At 49.5% G+C, this 17,320-nt stretch overlaps 1 protein-coding gene across 2 annotated transcripts; it reads left to right on the top strand.

Moving 5' to 3' along the window:
- Nucleotides 1–14,340: 14,340 nt before the first annotated feature.
- LOC100193179 (uncharacterized) lies at nt 14,341–16,917 on the top strand. 2 transcript variants are annotated; one of them, XM_008649808.3, is made up of 8 exons: nt 14,341–14,884; nt 15,012–15,182; nt 15,351–15,416; nt 15,534–15,602; nt 15,717–15,800; nt 15,900–16,046; nt 16,154–16,323; nt 16,519–16,917. In XM_008649808.3, the coding sequence occupies exons 1-7, from the start codon at nt 14,591–14,593 to the stop codon at nt 16,265–16,267; spliced, it is 945 nt and encodes a 314-aa protein (XP_008648030.1). In that variant the 5' UTR covers nt 14,341–14,590; the 3' UTR covers nt 16,268–16,323; nt 16,519–16,917. The 2 variants fall into 2 exon arrangements, with proteins under 2 accessions (XP_008648030.1, NP_001131806.1); NM_001138334.1 differs by having other exon boundaries at nt 14,448–14,884; nt 15,897–16,046; nt 16,519–16,828.
- The last annotated feature ends 403 nt before the right edge of the window (nt 16,918–17,320 follow it).

The raw sequence follows: 17,320 nt of genomic DNA, 5'->3' as shown, positions 1-17,320 counted from the left end.
ACGACAGCTCGAGCCACGACACCGACTTCTCTGCTAACCCTGAGCCAGAAGGATGGGTTGCTCGACCCATCACTCGCGACGCTGCTCGCGGGTGTCACTTCCACGATGCGCTCGACACCCTGCTACGTCGGGCATTTAACCGGCATACTTGGTCCGTCGAGTATCGCTGTGTGGTCTACCAGCACAGTCGCGGGGTCTACCCGGACCGCTGGGAGGCAACTTGCTTGGTGTGCTGCCCGGAGAACAGTCTCCAGGGTGCGGAGGCCTGCTCAGAGCACTATTCTATCTCTGAACGGGACTCAGCTGAGGCAGCCATGCAAGATGCTGCACGGCGTGCGCTTTCGCACTACTGCTCAGTTTTCGGTGGGGCAGCTGATGGTCTTGACCTGAAGTATTACCCCCGCCGTCCATCTGGCAGCACAGGAGGCGTGATTGTCTCACCTATCGGTGAGGGCAATCCTAGGTTGAGCAGCACAGTCAACCTAGCCGCCGTGCTAAACACGGAGCTGGACCATGCATTAGACGAGCTGAGTAGGGCTCGTGCTGAGATCGCCCTGTTGCGGGCTGAGCGCGCGGAACGTCGTCACCTGGACGGTGGTTCCCCCGCTCCCGTCGGGACTCAGCACCCGTACCGCTCACCTCAGCGTGGACACCAGTCTTATGGCAATCCCGACTGCAAGACCAAGATAACTCTAGAGCCATAGATCGTTAGAGTTGGATCTTGTAATTAATACGAAATATATACGTAGAAGCTTCAGTCTTAGCGTTAGTCTCGGTCTTAGTTAGTCTTAGTTAGACAGGGTAGTTTGCTATATCCTGTGCATTTATGTTTGTCATGATGAACTATGTTTGGTTTGGATCTTTGTAATGACTGTCACCAGAGTGTGGGTATCCCCTGCATTTTGGTTTATCTATTATGTTAATGGAGCTAGTTATATAGTTGGGAAACCTTTTATTCCACTTTCCTCTTTATCTGAGAAGCTGCGTGGTCTGTGTTGGAGATCAGTGAAGATGCTCATCTGTTCAGTGCTGTTGAAGAATTCTATTCTCTTTTCTTATGCTGCAAGATTTGCCAGATCAGTTCTGATGTGTGGTTGCATTCTGCAGATGTCAGAGAACAGGCGCAGAGGAGGAAGGCGTGCTCAGCAGGAGCGAGCCGCTCAACAGGAGGAGGTGCCCCAGCAGCAGCACCTGCCGCCCCCGCCCCCGATGTCGATCGAGCAAATGTTTCTGATGCAGACTCAGGCAGTTCAAGCCATCGGTCAGACTCTGGCCGCCATTCAGCAGCAGCAGCAGCAACAGCAGCAGGCCCCACCTCAGCCTCAGATGCCTCAGATGCCCAGAGACAAGCGTGCTGAATTCATGAGAGGTCATCCACCAACGTTCGCTCATTCTTCTGACCCCATGGATGCTGAAGACTGGCTGCGCACTGTGGAGCGGGAGTTGCATACCGCTCAGTGCGATGACAGGGAGAAAGTTCTGTATGGTCCCCGTCTGTTGAGAGGAGCAGCCCAATCATGGTGGGAGTCTTACCTCGCCACCCATGCCCACCCTGACGCCATCACCTGGGAAGAGTTCAGAGGTAGCTTTCGTCAGTACCATGTTCCTGCAGGTCTGATGACAGTGAAGAAGGAGGAGTTCCTGGCCCTCAAGCAAGGGCCATTGTCTGTCAGTGAGTACCGGGATAAGTTTTTGCAGTTGTCTCGCTATGCTCCTGAAGATGTCAACACCGACGCCAAGCGACAGTACCGTTTCCTGAGAGGCTTGGTTGACCCTCTGCAGTACCAACTGATGAATCACACCTTCCCGACATTCCAGCACCTGATTGACAGAGCAATCATGACAGAGAGAAAGCGCAAGGAGATGGAAGATCGTAAGCGCAAGATCAGTGGACCCCAGCCTGGAAGCAGCAATCGTCCTCGTTTCTCAGGCAATCAACCTCAGCAGTTTAGGCAGAACCAGCGTCCACCTCAGCAGCATCAGCAGTTTCAAAGGCAGTATCCTCAGCATCAGTACCAGAACCGTCAGAGCAATCAGTCAGGAGGTCAGTTTCAAAGGCAGAATCAGCAGGCACCTCGTCTTCCTGCCCCAGCAAACCAGCAGAGCAGTCAGGCAGCACCAGCTCAGGTTGGAAACAGAGCATGTTTCCACTGTGGAGAGCAAGGCCACTGGGTGATGCAATGCCCGAAGAAGGCAGCCCAGCAGCAGTCAGGCCCCAATGCCCCAGCAAAGCAGAATGTGCCTCAGCCTGGAGCAGGCAATCGCTCTCAGCCGCACTATAATCATGGAAGGCTGAACCACTTGGAGGCTGAAGCAGTTCAGGAGACCCCCGGCATGATAGTAGGTATGTTCCCAGTCGACTCCCATATCGCAGAAGTGTTATTTGATACTGGAGCAACGCATTCTTTCATTACTGCATCATGGGTAGAAGCACATAATCTTCCAATTACTACCATGTCAACCCCCATTCAAATTGACTCAGCCGGTGGTAGAATTCGAGCCGATAGCATTTGTTTGAATATAAGTGTGGAAATAAGGGGGATAGCATTTCCCGCCAACCTTATAGTAATGGGTACTCAGGGAATAGATGTCATCCTAGGGATGAATTGGCTAGATAAGTATCAGGCAGTTATCAGTTGTGATAAAAGGACAATCAAGTTGGTGTCCCCACTAGGAGAGGAAGTGGTAACCGAGTTAGTCCCGCCTGAGCCAAAGAAAGGAAGTTGTTATCAGATAGCTGTAGATAGCAGTGGAGCAGACCCAATTGAGAGTATCAGGGTGGTGTCTGAGTTCTCAGATGTGTTTCCAAAGGACTTACCGGGTATGCCACCAGAGCGGAAAGTTGAGTTTGCCATAGAGCTTCTTCCTGGAACCGCCCCTATCTTCAAGAGAGCTTACAGAATATCTGGACCAGAGTTGGTTGAGCTTAAGGAGCAGATTGATGAGCTGTCAGAGAAAGGTTACATTCGGCCAAGCACCTCGCCTTGGGCCGCCCCTGTCCTATTTGTGGAGAAGAAAGATGGCACCAAGAGGATGTGCATCGATTATCGAGCTTTGAATGAAGTCACGATCAAGAACAAGTATCCTTTGCCCAGGATAGAAGATCTGTTCGACCAGTTGAGAGGAGCCAGTGTGTTCTCCAAGATTGATCTGAGGTCAGGTTATCATCAGCTCAGGATCCGACCTTCGGACATTCCGAAGACGGCATTCATTTCCAAGTATGGGTTGTATGAGTTCACAGTGATGTCTTTTGGTTTGACCAATGCGCCAGCGTTCTTCACGAACTTGATGAACAGTGTATTCATGGATTACCTTGATAAGTTTGTGGTGGTATTCATTGATGACATTCTGATTTATTCTCAAAGCGAAGAAAAGCATGCAGCTCATTTGAGGATGGTATTGCAGAGATTGCGAGAGCACCAGTTGTATGCAAAGTTGAGCAAGTGTGAGTTCTGGATCAGTGAAGTCCTGTTCTTGGGTCACATAATCAACAAGGAAGGATTGGCAGTGGATCCGAAGAAAGTGACAGACATTTTGAACTGGAAAGCGCCAACAGATGCCCGAGGAATCAAGAGCTTCATTGGGATGGCCGGATATTATCGGCGATTCATTGAAGGGTTTTCGAAGATTGCGAAACCAATGACAGCGTTGCTAGGCAACAAAGTTGAGTTCAAGTGGACCCAGAAATGCCAAGAGGCCTTTGAAGCGCTGAAAGAGAAGTTGACTACAACGCCTGTCCTAATCTTGCCTGATGTGCACAAGCCCTTCTCGGTGTATTGTGATGCTTGTTACACAGGTTTGGGATGTGTGTTGATGCAAGAGGGAAGAGTTGTGGCTTACTCGTCCCGACAGTTGAAGGTTCATGAAAAGAATTACCCAATCCATGATCTAGAGTTGGCAGCAGTGGTTCATGCACTGAAGACATGGAGGCATTACCTATATGGACAGAAATGCGATGTTTACACAGATCACAAGACTGAAGTACATATTCACTCAGTCAGAGTTGAACATGAGGCAACGAAGATGGTTAGAGTTGATCAAAGACTATGAGTTGGAGATTCATTACCATCCAGGCAAAGCAAACGTAGTGGCAGATGCTTTGAGCAGAAAGAGTCAAGTCAATCTGATGGTCGCTCGTCCGATGCCTTATGAGTTGGCCAAGGAGTTTGACAGGTTGAGTCTCGGATTTCTGAATAATTCGCGAGGAGTCACAGTTGAGTTGGAACCTACCTTGGAGCGCGAAATCAAAGAAGCGCAGAAGAATGATGAGAAAATCAGTGAGATCCGGCGACTGATTCTAGAAGGCAAAGGCAAAGATTTTCGAAAAGACGCAGAAGGCGTGATATGGTTCAAAGACCGCTTGTGTGTTCCCAATGTCCAGTCCATTCGGGAATTGATTCTTAAGGAAGCTCATGAGGCAGCTTATTCGATTCACCCTGGTAGTGAGAAGATGTATCAGGATCTGAAGAAGAAATTCTGGTGGTACGGAATGAAGAGGGAAATCGCAAAGCATGTGGCTATGTGCGATAGTTGCCGAAGAATTAAGGCAGAACACCAGAGACCTGCTGGATTGTTACAACCGTTGCAGATCCCTCAGTGGAAATGGGATGAAATTGGTATGGATTTCATAGTCGGATTGCCTCGCACTCGAGCCGGCTACGATTCCATTTGGGTAGTAGTGGACCGCTTGACCAAGTCAGCCCACTTCATACCTGTCAAGACCAACTATAGCAGTGCAGTATTGACAGAATTGTATATGTCTCGGATCGTTTGTCTTCATGGTGTGCCAAAGAAGATAGTGTCAGATAGAGGAACGCAGTTCACCTCTCATTTCTGGCAGCAGTTGCATGAAGCTTTGGGCACGCATCTGAATTTCAGTTCAGCTTATCATCCGCAGACAGATGGCCAGACCGAAAGGACCAATCAAATTCTTGAAGACATGTTGAGAGCCTGTGCATTGCAAGATCAGTCCAGATGGGATAAGAGATTGCCTTATGCAGAGTTTTCCTATAACAACAGTTACCAGGCCAGTTTGAAGATGTCACCATTTCAGGCGCTCTATGGAAGGAGTTGCAGAACTCCGTTGCAATGGGATCAGCCGGGAGAAAAGCAAGTGTTCGGGCCAGACATTTTGCTTGAAGCCGAAGAGAACATCAAGATGGTCCGAGAGAATCTGAAGATAGCGCAATCAAGGCAGCGAAGCTATGCAGACACAAGAAGAAGAGAGCTGAGTTTCGAAGTCGGAGACTTTGTCTATCTGAAAGTGTCACCAATCAGAGGAGTCAGAAGGTTCGGAGTGAAAGGCAAGCTAGCACCCCGCTACATTGGTCCGTATCAGATTCTTGCAAGACGTGGAGAAGTGGCCTATCAGCTCAGTTTGCCCGAGAATTTGTCTGCTGTGCATGACGTCTTTCATGTGTCTCAGTTGAAGAAGTGCTTGCGTGTGCCAGAAGAGCAGTTGCCAGTGGAAGGTCTTGAAGTCCAGGAGGACTTGACCTACGTTGAGAAGCCAGTGCAGATCCTTGAGGTTGCAGACCGAGTCACCCGAAGGAAGACTATCAGAATGTGCAAAGTCAGATGGGATCATCACTCTGAGGAAGAAGCAACCTGGGAGCGTGAAGATGATCTGATGGCTAAATACCCTGAGCTCTTTGCTAGCCAACCCTGAATCTCGAGGGCGAGATTCTTTTAAGGGGGATAGGTTTGTAACGCCCTGAATTTGGGGGTATAATTTTTTCTTCTTTTCTCTCACCAAATTCGGGCGTTACTCTCTTTTCTCTTTCCCCGTTTGCTCCTTCTTCCCAATTTCAAACCAGTATAGCGGCAGGTGTCCGTGTCATGTATAAACCAAAGCCTAAGTGTCATGGGTGTTGCATCATGCCGAAGCGCATTTCTTTGTCTGATGTTGAGTGTTCGTCTCGTTCCGTTCCGGATTTCGGTTCGCGATTTAATTCTGTTTAGTGGTCCGCGCTCGTCGTGGGTTTTCGATCCGCGAAGTAGCCCGGCCCAACCTAGTCCAGCCCAGCCCAGCCGGCCCCGCCCCCCTCCCCGGCCTGCGCGCCCCTGGCGCCCAACCCCCCCCCCCTATGCGCCCCCTCCCCTCTCTCTCTCTCATTTGGATCTCCCGCGCAACAACCTCTCCTCTCCCCCTTCCACCTCTCTCTCCCCGTGGTGCCCTAGGGTTTGGAGACGGCGATCACCAGATTTTGGACCCCGAGGTGAGCTCCCCTCCCCTCCCCTTCTCTTCTCTCTCTCTCCCTCTCCCTCCTCTTCTCCCCCGCGCGCGCGCCCTCCCTCTTCCCCCTGCCCGCGCGCGACCCCGTCCCTGCCCGGCGCGGCGGCGCCCCTGCCCGCCCGCTCGGCGCCCGCCCCCGCTCGACCCCTTCCCCGCCCTCCCCGGCGCGGCGGCTCCTGCCCCCGCCCCTCCCCGCGGCGGCCCCGCCCGCTCGGCCCCTCCCCTGCCCGGCGCGACGATCCCGCCCCCGCCCCTCCCCGCGGCGGCCCCGCCCGCTCGGCCCCTCCCCTGCCCGGCGCGGCGATCCCGCCCCCGCCCCTCCCCGCGGCGGCCCCGCCCGCCCGTCCCCGCCCCTGCCCGGCGCGGCGACCCCGTCCCCGTCCCCGCCCCGGCGGCGCTCGCCCGCGGCGGCGCTCGGCCTCGCCCGCCCGGCCTCCTTCCCCGCGGCGGCGTTCGGCCCCCCCACCTCGGCCCCTCGACGCGGCCCCGCCCGGCCTCCCCGGCGGCGTGGCCCTCGCTCGGCCTCCTCGGCGCGGCGGCGCCCGTCCCCGGCCTCCCCTCGCCCCCTGCCCCGTCCCCGGCCCCCGGCGGCGCTCGGCCTCGCCCCCTGCCCCGTCCCCGGCCCCTGCGCGCGGCCCCGCCCCTCGGCTCGGCCGGCCGTGGTGGCCCCGCGCCCTCCCGCGGCGCGGCGAGCCCCGCTCGCCCGCGCGCCCCCGCCCCCGGCTCGGCCGCCCCTGGCCGGTTCAACCGCCCCCCTGGCCGGTTCAACCGCCCCGGCCTCGGCTCGGCCGCCCGTTCCCCGTCCCGGCCTCGCCCGACCGTGTCCCCGCTCGCCCGCGCTCACGGTGATTATTCGTTAATTAGCGTGTTGCGTCGCGCGCTTCGCCGCGCGACGGATTTGTCTAAATTCAGATTCTATCTTGTGTTGCGTCGTGCGCTTCGTCGCGCGACGATCCATTTTTGTTTCAGGTTGTTTAAGGTGTAACGCCGCGTGTGTATTCACGCGACGTTCCACTTTGGACTCAGTTTAGTCGACGTATGCCGTCGTGCGCTTCGTCGCGCGACGCTTAACGTCTCCTCGTAACTAAGGCGAAGTGTCTCGTTGCGTGCCCGGTCGTGCGACGAGTCGTTAGCTTCTTAATTTGTTTTAGAGAGCTTGGTCGCGCGTCTCGCCGTGCGACCATCCTATTATTTATCTCCACCTGCTTATAATAATTAGACATGAAACATGACTTTACTTTACGCTAAACATAGTGTCTACATTAAATTTCCTTCTATTAAGCGAGTGGTTAATTTATAATCATGTAACGTGATCGTTTCTCGACTGTCTTTTTCTCTTTCTCTCTTAACCGTACTCGCGAGCCTGCGTAGAACGTCTGTTTACTTATTGCATTCTATTGTATGGTGTACTGTTCTTTGGTATTAAATATGTGGATGTATGTATGTTTGCGCTCGCATAGAGAACGATCCAGTTGAAGAGCCCGAGGAACCCGCAGGAGAAGCCCCTGAGCAGCAGTCGGTTGGTGGAGGCAAGTGTCCCTTGACCTATCTATGTCCTATTCATTATTTAATTCACCTCCCGCTTTACACATTTATGCCTAAGGATTGACTAGCTTTTGTTATCCATGTCCTTGTTTACCTATTTGGGTTGGATTATTACTGTTTAGCTTTATGCTATTGCTCAAACTCTAATCAATGAACATGATGAGATTATCTATGATACGCTGTTTTCCCCTCTCTTATTATGATGTGGTACTTGTGGTCATCAAGGGGGCTCGAGCGGTTTCTCGAGTGCCTCTCCGTAAGGACCTGTTCTATGGATGACCGCCCGGGAAAACAGTGCAACCATGAGGGTGGAATGGGGTGCCCTTAGCTGAATAATTAGAGGATCCGGGGTGTAGTTCACTTAGCCGTCGTGCCGTCAATGGGGCTCGGTGTATGCGGCTCGCTCTGCCAAGTTTGGGTTCGCCCCTTGGGGAGGAGTGCGGTGCATTTAGGAAACCTAACGGGTGGCTACAGCCCCGGGGAATCTTTGTAAAGGCTACGTAGTGATGCCCTGCTGGGTCACCTTGGTAGTGATCAATGGAGAGTCATGATCTCCGGGCAGAATGGGAATCACGGCTTGTGGGTAAAGTGCACAACCTCTGTAGAGTGTTTGAAAACTGATATATCAGCCGTGCTCGCGGTTATGAGCGGCCAAGGGAGCTCCAGTGATTAGTGGTACTTGATCAGAGATACTTTGGTACAGGTGGCTATGAGATCGATGGTTCTGGTTATGACTATGGTGCTGGTAAGTGGTATTCTTTCCGTTTGGAAAGGGTACATCGGGTTAATAACTTGGGTTAATGCTAAAACTTGGCTTTCTACTAGTAAGTAATAATCTGACCAACTAAAAGCAACTGCTTGACTTATCCCCACATAAAGCTAGTCCACTACAGCCAAACAGGATACTTGCTGAGTATGTTGATGTGTACTCACCCTTGCTCTACACACCAAACCCCCCCATCCCCAGGTTGTCAGCATTGCAACCACTGCTCAGGCGAAGATGAAGCTGTGGAAGGAGACTTCCAGGAGTTCCAAGATTACGACGAGTTCTAGGTGTGGGTTAGCGGCAACCCCCAGTCGGCTGCCTGTGAAGGCCGCGGTTATCTATGTTTCTTTTCCGCACTTTGATTTATTGTAAGAACTATATGGACGTCTCAGACGTATGATGTAATCGACTATTTCCCTTATTAATACTATTTTGAGCACTGTGTGATGATGTCCATATTATGTAACTGCTGTGTACGTGAATAACTGATCCTGGCACGTACATGGTTCGCATTCGGTTTGCCTTCTAAAACCGGGTGTGACATATGCGGAGGCAAAGTACTGTCCTAAGTGTAAATCGTCTAGGTTCATGGAGGTAGACTCTGGTGATGGACAGAAGAGGCAGCTCGACATCCCCTTGACAATCCTACAGCACCTTCCATTCATACCGAGGATCCAGCGTCTGTACATGACAGAGTAATCCGCGAAACAGATGACATGGCATAAAAATGGAAAACGATACAATCCTGATAAGATGGTGCACGCATCCGATGGTGAAGCATGGAAACACTTTGATGCCATTCACCGTGAGAAAGCCAAAGTGGCTCGTAATGTATGTGTTGCATTGGCCACAGATGGGTTCAATCCCTATGGAATGAGCGCTGCCCCGTACACATGTTGGCCCGTGTTTGTTATCTCAATCAATCTCCCCCTGGTGTGTGCTTTCAAAGGCAGAATATATTCGTGTCGTTGATAATTCCCGGACACTCGGGGAATAAAATGGGCGTGTACATGGAGCCTTTGATCGATGAATTGGTACGTGCCTGAGAGGAAGGGGTATGGACGTATGACCGAGCTACGAAGACAAACTTCAGAATGCATGTTTGGTACCAGTATTCCATGCATGACTTAACGGCGTATGGGCTATTCTGCGCCTGGTGTGTTCACGGTAAGTTCCCATGCCCAGTTTGTAAGGAAGCTCTCAGGTTCATTTGGTTGAAAAAGGGTGGCAAATATTCGTCTCATGAGGGTCGGAGGAGGCAATAGACATGGGCGGTACTGGATTGCCGATGGGGAAATCGACTCGTCCTCCACTCCCACTCTGTCTCAGGTGCAAGCAAGGAGCACGGGCTCGAGTCCAGCCATACGACCTCGGCACGACAGCTCACAGTATCGTATACAACAACTCGAGGTTAGTGCTTCTGTAACTCGTCCTTCCTTGAATTATATACCTTTTTCTTTGAGTTACTATAACGTTGGCTTGTAATATTACAGACCCAACTAGAAGAAGAGAGGAGGGAACGTCAAGAGATGGAGGCGAGGATAATGGCGGAGCGGGAGGCTCACCTGGCGGCTGATCAGAGGATGGCGGAGATGTTCCAGTACATGCAGAGCCTTGGCGCCGCACAGGGTTTCGCTCCGTCACCTCCATTGTTCCCTGCAGTTGACCCTGCTCTGTTCCATACTCCTGTGAGTATCAAAATTATAGTTACATGTTGGTAATGCATCTGGTATAACACATGCAATCTCTTCTGTGTGCAGGGCCAATCTGGGGCGGCATCCAACAACCCTCATGAAGGGTTCAGCCCAACGCAGCACCAGACCAACCGCCCACCTCCATGAGAGTTATGTTTTTAGTGTTTAGACTTCAGAACATGTGTTGAATACTTATGTTTGTGTTGGATACTTATGTCAGAGCTTGAGACTTATGAGACTTATGTTCTTGATACTTATGTTTGCGTTGAGAACTTGGATATTTATGTTTGTGTTGGATATTTATGTTTGTGATGATATCTGTGATGTATATATGTGATATATGTGATGTATATATGTGGTATCTTTTGTTTGTTTGGATGGAATATAAAAAACAAATAAAAAAGGTGTATACTGGTCACTTTGCCGAGTGTGACACTCGGCAAAGAGGTGCTTTGCCGAGTGTCAAGGCCATAGCACTCGGCAAAGAACCAAGACCTGGACACTGGTATAGGTTCTTTGCCGAGTGTACTGGCTCTGGCACTCGGCAAAGAAGCACGCTTTGCCGAGTGCCATACCAGACACTTGGCAAAGTACCTGACACGGGGACCACTTTGGCGGATTCTTTGTCGAGTGCTGTCAGGCAGGCACTCGACAAAGTTAACTCCTTTGTCGAGTGTCGCCTTGGGCACTCGGCAAAGACTCCGTCTACGTCACCCATTGCCGTAACAGCTGCTTTTCTTTGTCGAGTGCTCTCTGGCACTCGGCAAACCACTTTGCCGAGTGCCCGAGAAAAAGTACTCGGCAAAGACGGCTTTACCGATGCACTGTATGTCGAGCCCTCTTTGCCGAGTGCGACACTCGGCAAAGAGTTTGCCGAGTGCTTCAGGCACTCGGCAAAGCCGTCGATTCCGGTAGTGGTAGTGTTTGTTTTTTATTTCCTTGCTCGTGGACAGCTACAAAAATAAAGGTGACCAAGCAAGCGATCGGTCGTGACCCGTCTTCTGATGAAATTAAAGACGCTCCTCATGGCTGCAGCAGCCAGCAGGTCACACTTTGAAGCTAGCTAGCATATGCAGCAGCCATGCATGTAGTGTACGTAGTGTTTTTTTAGCTTGCTCGGCCGCCTTTGCATCGATACATGCTGTGTAGTATAGGTTAAGTATACACGCTGGTGTCCGTCGTCGACTGGCCTGGACACAGTATATAGAGGTAGATAGAATGACTGATGAATGAGTAGCTAGCAGAGCCAGAGAAGCGCATGAACAGCTACCTCGATCTGTGGCTCTTGGCGGGAAGCAGAAGCTAGCAAGCTACAAAGACGCCGGAAAAGGCCTGGCATTGCTGCGTCGTACGTCGATAGCAGCCAAACACATGTACGACGACAAGACCTCACACTTATGCCGTCCGCGCGCAAGCATTTTCATGTGACAGTGAGGGATCGAGTCGTCGAGCGATCATGTTTTCAGACCTCCCCCACGAATTCCACCGTAAAGAGCACGTTTATATAAAAGTTTATATACTCGAATATTTGTCGTCTTATTTTTAAACTAAACCGTGACAAATAAAAAAACGGAGAAAATATCTTTAGAACTACTTCTTTCTAGCACAACACACTTCTACTCATTTTTGGTGGCTAGGTCTAAGCCGCCGAAAGTAAGAGCTTATTTTCGACGACTTGTAAGCTTATTTTCGCAACATATGCCATATTTTTTCGGCTCCGGGCCGCCGAAAGTGAATTTTGTTCATGTAGTGTAGGGCAGAGTTTACGAAACTCGCTACATCTGTTTGACTAGAAAAAAACATACCAATTGGTCTAAATTATATTTTATTAGTATCGATTGTTGTTTTCGACCGATGACTTAGCATTAGTACCGGTCGAAGACAACAACCGTTACTAATGTCCTCTACCGGTTTTTAAAAGCAACCGATATTATTGATATCTTTGTATGTAAGTCCTTTTGTACAGTAGTGCTTGCACCTTCGGAGTTTTGTTTAGGTAAGTCAAATAATTTAAAGTTTAACTAAATTTGCTAAAAAACACAGCTATTTACTATTATCTAAAACCGTATCTATTTATTTTTGGATGGAGGTAATATTATTTTCATAATAAATCTATCTAGATACATAAATGCTTAATACTATTTTCTATAAACTTATTGAACAAAGTTAATTTAATTTTTTGGTTCAAAGCTAGTATAACCGTACTCTCTCTCTCTTTTGTACGGAGGGAATGCAAAGCGTACGTAGCATATGTACGTATATACAGGTGCGAACGTTTATTAATTTCAATTTTCTTCTCTCAACCCAGCATGCATGCATGCATGATACTGATACGCTAGTACGTACCTGCACGCGCACGACTTCAACTCGCGCGTGGGTTAATTTACGTAACCCTAGCCAAAGCAAGCCATGCATGCAGAGGTACATGCATACGATCTGACGACCTTGCAATACTGCGGTGATAGTACTAGTACGTATAGTACAAGGATTAGCTAGGTCAAACAGTTGTTAGATCAAAATCTTTTGTCTAAGTATAATCCTACGCATGCATGTACGACAGGTAGCCGTTATTTAATTTCTCAAGTTGAGATTTTTTTTCTTTCTATTTTGTGTTAAGGCGGGTTTTTAGATTAGATCAAGTCACACACGTACTGACGGACCATGCCGAGTTTAATTATTAGCGGCCCATGCCATGCATAAATACAGCGCATGAATCCGAGATACGCGACGTACACGTCGTCGTTTACTGGAACCACTGCACGCAGGGACGACGTAGCCTACGCATAGCTAGCTATGAACATACATAGGTGATTGCCTAATTGGCAATGTGTACGTGCATCGGACTTTGCTCGATCGATCGATCGATAGATCAGAATCGTCGTCAGATTCATCCTAGCTAGCTGGTCATCTCGAGGCGGGAAATGTTTATTGATGACTCACTGACCAGTGCCCTGTCAGTCTGTGTGACGGCTGCTAGCTAGCTGATCTCTACTACTGTGTAGCTGAAGAACTGAAGAAATGAGATCGCTGACCTTGACTGTGCTAGTATATATGTGTTGTTAATTTAGCAGTACATACATGCATCAGTGACCAATCTGTTAGGATGTGTCCTCTAGCAGGTTAACAGTAACTAGGTTAGGGTTAATCCTAACCGTCTAACTGCGTCCCTGATCGATCGGAGGGCTATCCTAACCGTTGATTGCAGTCCCCGATCACACGACGCCATATAAATAGATTAAGGGGGCCGACGGGTTTAGCCAACGCTAATCGCTCGACCACAAAACCCTAATCGACACTTTGAGAGGAATCGGTCCCCTAGTCGCTCGGAGTGACTGGAATCGCTGTGACTATGTCTCAGATCCTATCATCCCATCGGGATCTGAGATTCCCCCTGCATGCAACACTGGAGGAGTTGATCCACCATCGATCAATAACGGGAACCAATCTCCTCGACACCCGCAGGGAGATCGAGAAGGAGGATGAGGCGGATCCTCGCTGTAAGACGCCGCCGTAATGATGGCTAGGAACAACAACGACGATATGTATACCTATACCCCTTAGTAGAATGAATCTACTCATCATCGAGGTATTTTAGACAGGAATGGTATTGTAGGGACTTAGTAATCGATCATACGCACCAAAAGAATCTAACACAATGAACACCGTACTTTTGATAATTCTGAGCAGCAGTAGTTTTATTTGTTTCTCAACAATTTAATTTCTCTCTCTATATATATAGCGCGCCATCGATCTCTGCTGGCCCGGCCGCATTTAATCTGGCTGCTATTGATTTCTGCAAAAGAGTTAATGATACAGTAGCAGCATACAGTTCCAGTTTGGTCGCAGCTAAATAGGCTGCTAGTCCTGGTTGGTGGCTTGGTGGAGGCCGGACGGTGGGCGGAGAAGTTATTGTTCCATCGATTAGGTGACGAGAGCGAGCAGCCGAGCCCGAGCCGAGCACACACTGCATGGCTGACGGTGGGCGGAGATGGTGATCTATGGATAAGCATTGTTTGGTTTACGAGTAATAAGTAGTTACATATATATCTCTAGCAGGAGAATGTTTGGTTTATTATATTAATGATTATTTGCTCTTAATTACCAGTTACCAGTTACCACCCCCTCTCTCCCATCTTTCTCACTGTCTTCCCATCTTTTATATAAACCACCACGACCACGAGTAGCGGCACCAGTGAGTAGTAGCCAACCTTGGTCTCCACTTCCTGCTGCCAAGTGCCAACGCGAGTCCGTCCCTCTTCTCCTCCGCATCCAAAGAAACCAGACCACAAGACATCGAGAGAACAAACAGTTGCGGCCTTGCTGGCACGGGGATAGATCTTCTCCACTCCAATGGCGGGCTTCTCACGGCCGAACAACTCGCTCCTCCTCAAGATGCCTGCGACTTTGGCCAGTAGCCACACCCCGAACCTCTCAAGCCTCCTGTTCTACGACCAGAACCATGGCCAAGCTGTAAATGCAAATGCAGCAGCGATGATGGTGGAGGACGACGCCTCACTTCAGAGCTCATCTGCAGTGGTCGACACCTCCCCGCAGCCACAGGGCAGTGCTGCTGCTGCGTCTCCGATGGAGAGGAAGAGGAAGCCTGCAGAAGACAGTGCTACACTCAGCTCTGCTCAATCCAAGGTAGTAGCAGCAAAGCAACTTATTACATACACAGCCACCATTTGCCATTTTTTCCTGCAACATTGATTGATTGTTCCGTGATTTTACTTTTTTTGAAACCATTTTTTTTTTGCGTTTTGGTTTATAGGAGGATTGCAAGCAGCAGCAGGAGAGCAAGAGCAGGCGGGGAAAGAGGCCCCACAACAAGGAGGCTAATACTGAGGAGAAGAGCGCTACTGAAGACGAGGCCACCAGGGGGTACATCCATGTGAGGGCGAGGAGGGGTCAGGCAACGGACAGCCACAGCCTTGCAGAGAGGGTACAGTACACCTCTCACTCTAATCCTTGTAGCATTAATTTGACAGTTAGTCGTGTGTAATAGTTTGGTCTCAGTACTTCCTGCCTCCCCTCTTTTTCGTTATCTTCTCTTGCATGAACTGATGAACACCTCCCGATGGCAATTTTTTTTGTTGGTTGGCCTTATTAGGTGAGGAGAGAGAGGATCAGTGAGAGGATGAGGATGCTGCAAGCACTGGTCCCTGGTTGTGACAAGGTCAGATTAGTTACTTGGATTAACTATATTTGATATACTGATATCTGCTTATAAGTTATAGTAGGCCGTTTAAGTAGTAAACTTTGAGAAGGAACAAATGTGCTTTTTTTTGGACAGGTTACTGGAAAGGCCCTGATTCTGGATGAGATTATCAACTATGTGCAGTCCCTGCAGAACCAAGTTGAGGTAAAAAAAGAAAAAAAAAGCAGGAGCCATGAAGAATTAATACTCAGTGCTAAAAATGTGGCACTTCTAGCTGACAACAATTTGCAAATCATATACTCCTGCCTGTTTTTTCAGTTCCTTTCCATGAGGATTGCCTCCATGAGCCCAGTGCTATATGGGTTCGGACTGGATAGTGATGGCCTCCATGACCACGCACAAGTATGGAACAGCAAAATCATTTTTTTGTCAGCTAAAAATACGGTCAATAAGCTGATGTTTAAATGTGAACTGTAAAATTGCGCTGATGTGTTTCAGAAGATGGGAGTCATGTTCCAGGAAGCCCTTGCAATGGCAGGTCCAGTGCTGAGCCAAGCCAGCCCAGCAGCTCCATCTGAAGCCATCATGGACACCACCACACCTTACTCACTGCATGGCCATGGCCAGGGTTCCATCTCTTTTTCCCAGGTTGGCATGTGTTCCACTTCCTCTCTCGTATATACACTACATGCGAGTCTCTCCAAACACATCAGCATCCATCATGTTTTAACCAACGTCAGGTCACTCTTTTCCAGGACAATGGCAGCAGCACTTACCTGATGCAGCATCAGCAAGCAGCGGGGGAGCCAACAAGGCAGCAGGAGCTGCTCAGCCAGTTGGTGTTCAACAACATGTGCTCTTTCCAGTAGGGGTGGGGAGCATTTGGGTGAGAGGAAGCGAGGAATGGACCCCACATTGACAATAGGTACGGTACTATTGCAAGCTAAGTTCATTGATTGGGAGGAGGCCTACATCCTACTAAAAGTTTCCTCTGTCATGCACCTCTGGTGTCTGGTCTCATGTCTCTGAAAATTACACTTCACCTACTCTGATTGAATTATCAGGCCATCATGCTAATGCCCCCGTTTAATAACATTTTGCTTTGCTGGTCTCTGGACAGGAAGGAAATAATGCTGCGAGATTTGGTAGGAGCATGCACGTACCAGATGAGTTTGAGATGTTGGATCTAGTCCATCCCCTTGTCTGGATTTGGAGAGAGCAGTAGCAAGTAGATCGAGCCTGCTGTTTGTTTACACATTTTGAGAGACTTTGTAGTATTTGTAACTCCTTTATTGGGCATTGTCCATGAGGATTTTCTCAGCGGCTGCACCTTCCATCTCACCGTGTTGTTGTAGTTCTTGAGCAATCGGTTGTTAGTACATACGAGAGCTATTTTGTTCTTTGCCAAACAGTGATTGACTGTTCCATCCATTCAGTCTTGTCTAGCTCCAAGCATCTGCAAATCGCTACGTTGTTTTCTTTAACCCAAGAATCGAACAAAGTGAGTGCATGCATGGTACTTCTTATATCTGCAGTTCAATCACTTCGAACGCAAAGAGTGATGGACGACCAGTTTGTTCCCATGCTCTCTCTCTTGCAGGTACCAGGTATGGGCAGAGCTGCTGACTGACTTCGTGTCCTTGGCTCTCTTTTTGACTAGATTGAGAGTTGAGACGGTCTTTGTACTGTTTGCTCCTGTGAGAAATAAACTCAGTCATAAAAATAACATTTCATCGGCATCTTTGTAGTATGATAGGATGTGTTTGCACTTTGCTCCAGGTATGGGTAGAGCTATTAGATGTCTCTCTCTCTCTGCACTCTGCTTGCATGCATACACAGTGTATCCAAGCAACATGAGCATTGAACAATGGCAAGCCAAGCCCCATCGACACAATCCTACTTGCTAACTTTAGGCTATCTCC

The sequence above is a fragment of the Zea mays genome, chromosome 1, assembly GCF_902167145.1.
Source record: "Zea mays cultivar B73 chromosome 1, Zm-B73-REFERENCE-NAM-5.0, whole genome shotgun sequence".
Taxonomy (NCBI): Eukaryota; Viridiplantae; Streptophyta; class Magnoliopsida; order Poales; family Poaceae; genus Zea; species Zea mays.
Note: the sequence above shows the minus strand (reverse complement) of the source record. Positions and strands in the feature narration are given on the sequence as shown.

Excerpts from the sequence above, each read along its gene's own strand:
- LOC100193179 (NM_001138334.1), top strand. The coding sequence starts at position 14,591 with ATGGCGGGCTTCTCACGGCCGAACAACTCGCTCCTCCTCAAGATGCCT. Across the intron at positions 15,183-15,350 it reads GCCACAGCCTTGCAGAGAGG|GTGAGGAGAGAGAGGATCAG; the intron begins GTACAGTACACC and ends TGGCCTTATTAG. Across the intron at positions 15,801-15,896 it reads GCCTCCATGACCACGCACAA|AAGATGGGAGTCATGTTCCA; the intron begins GTATGGAACAGC and ends GATGTGTTTCAG.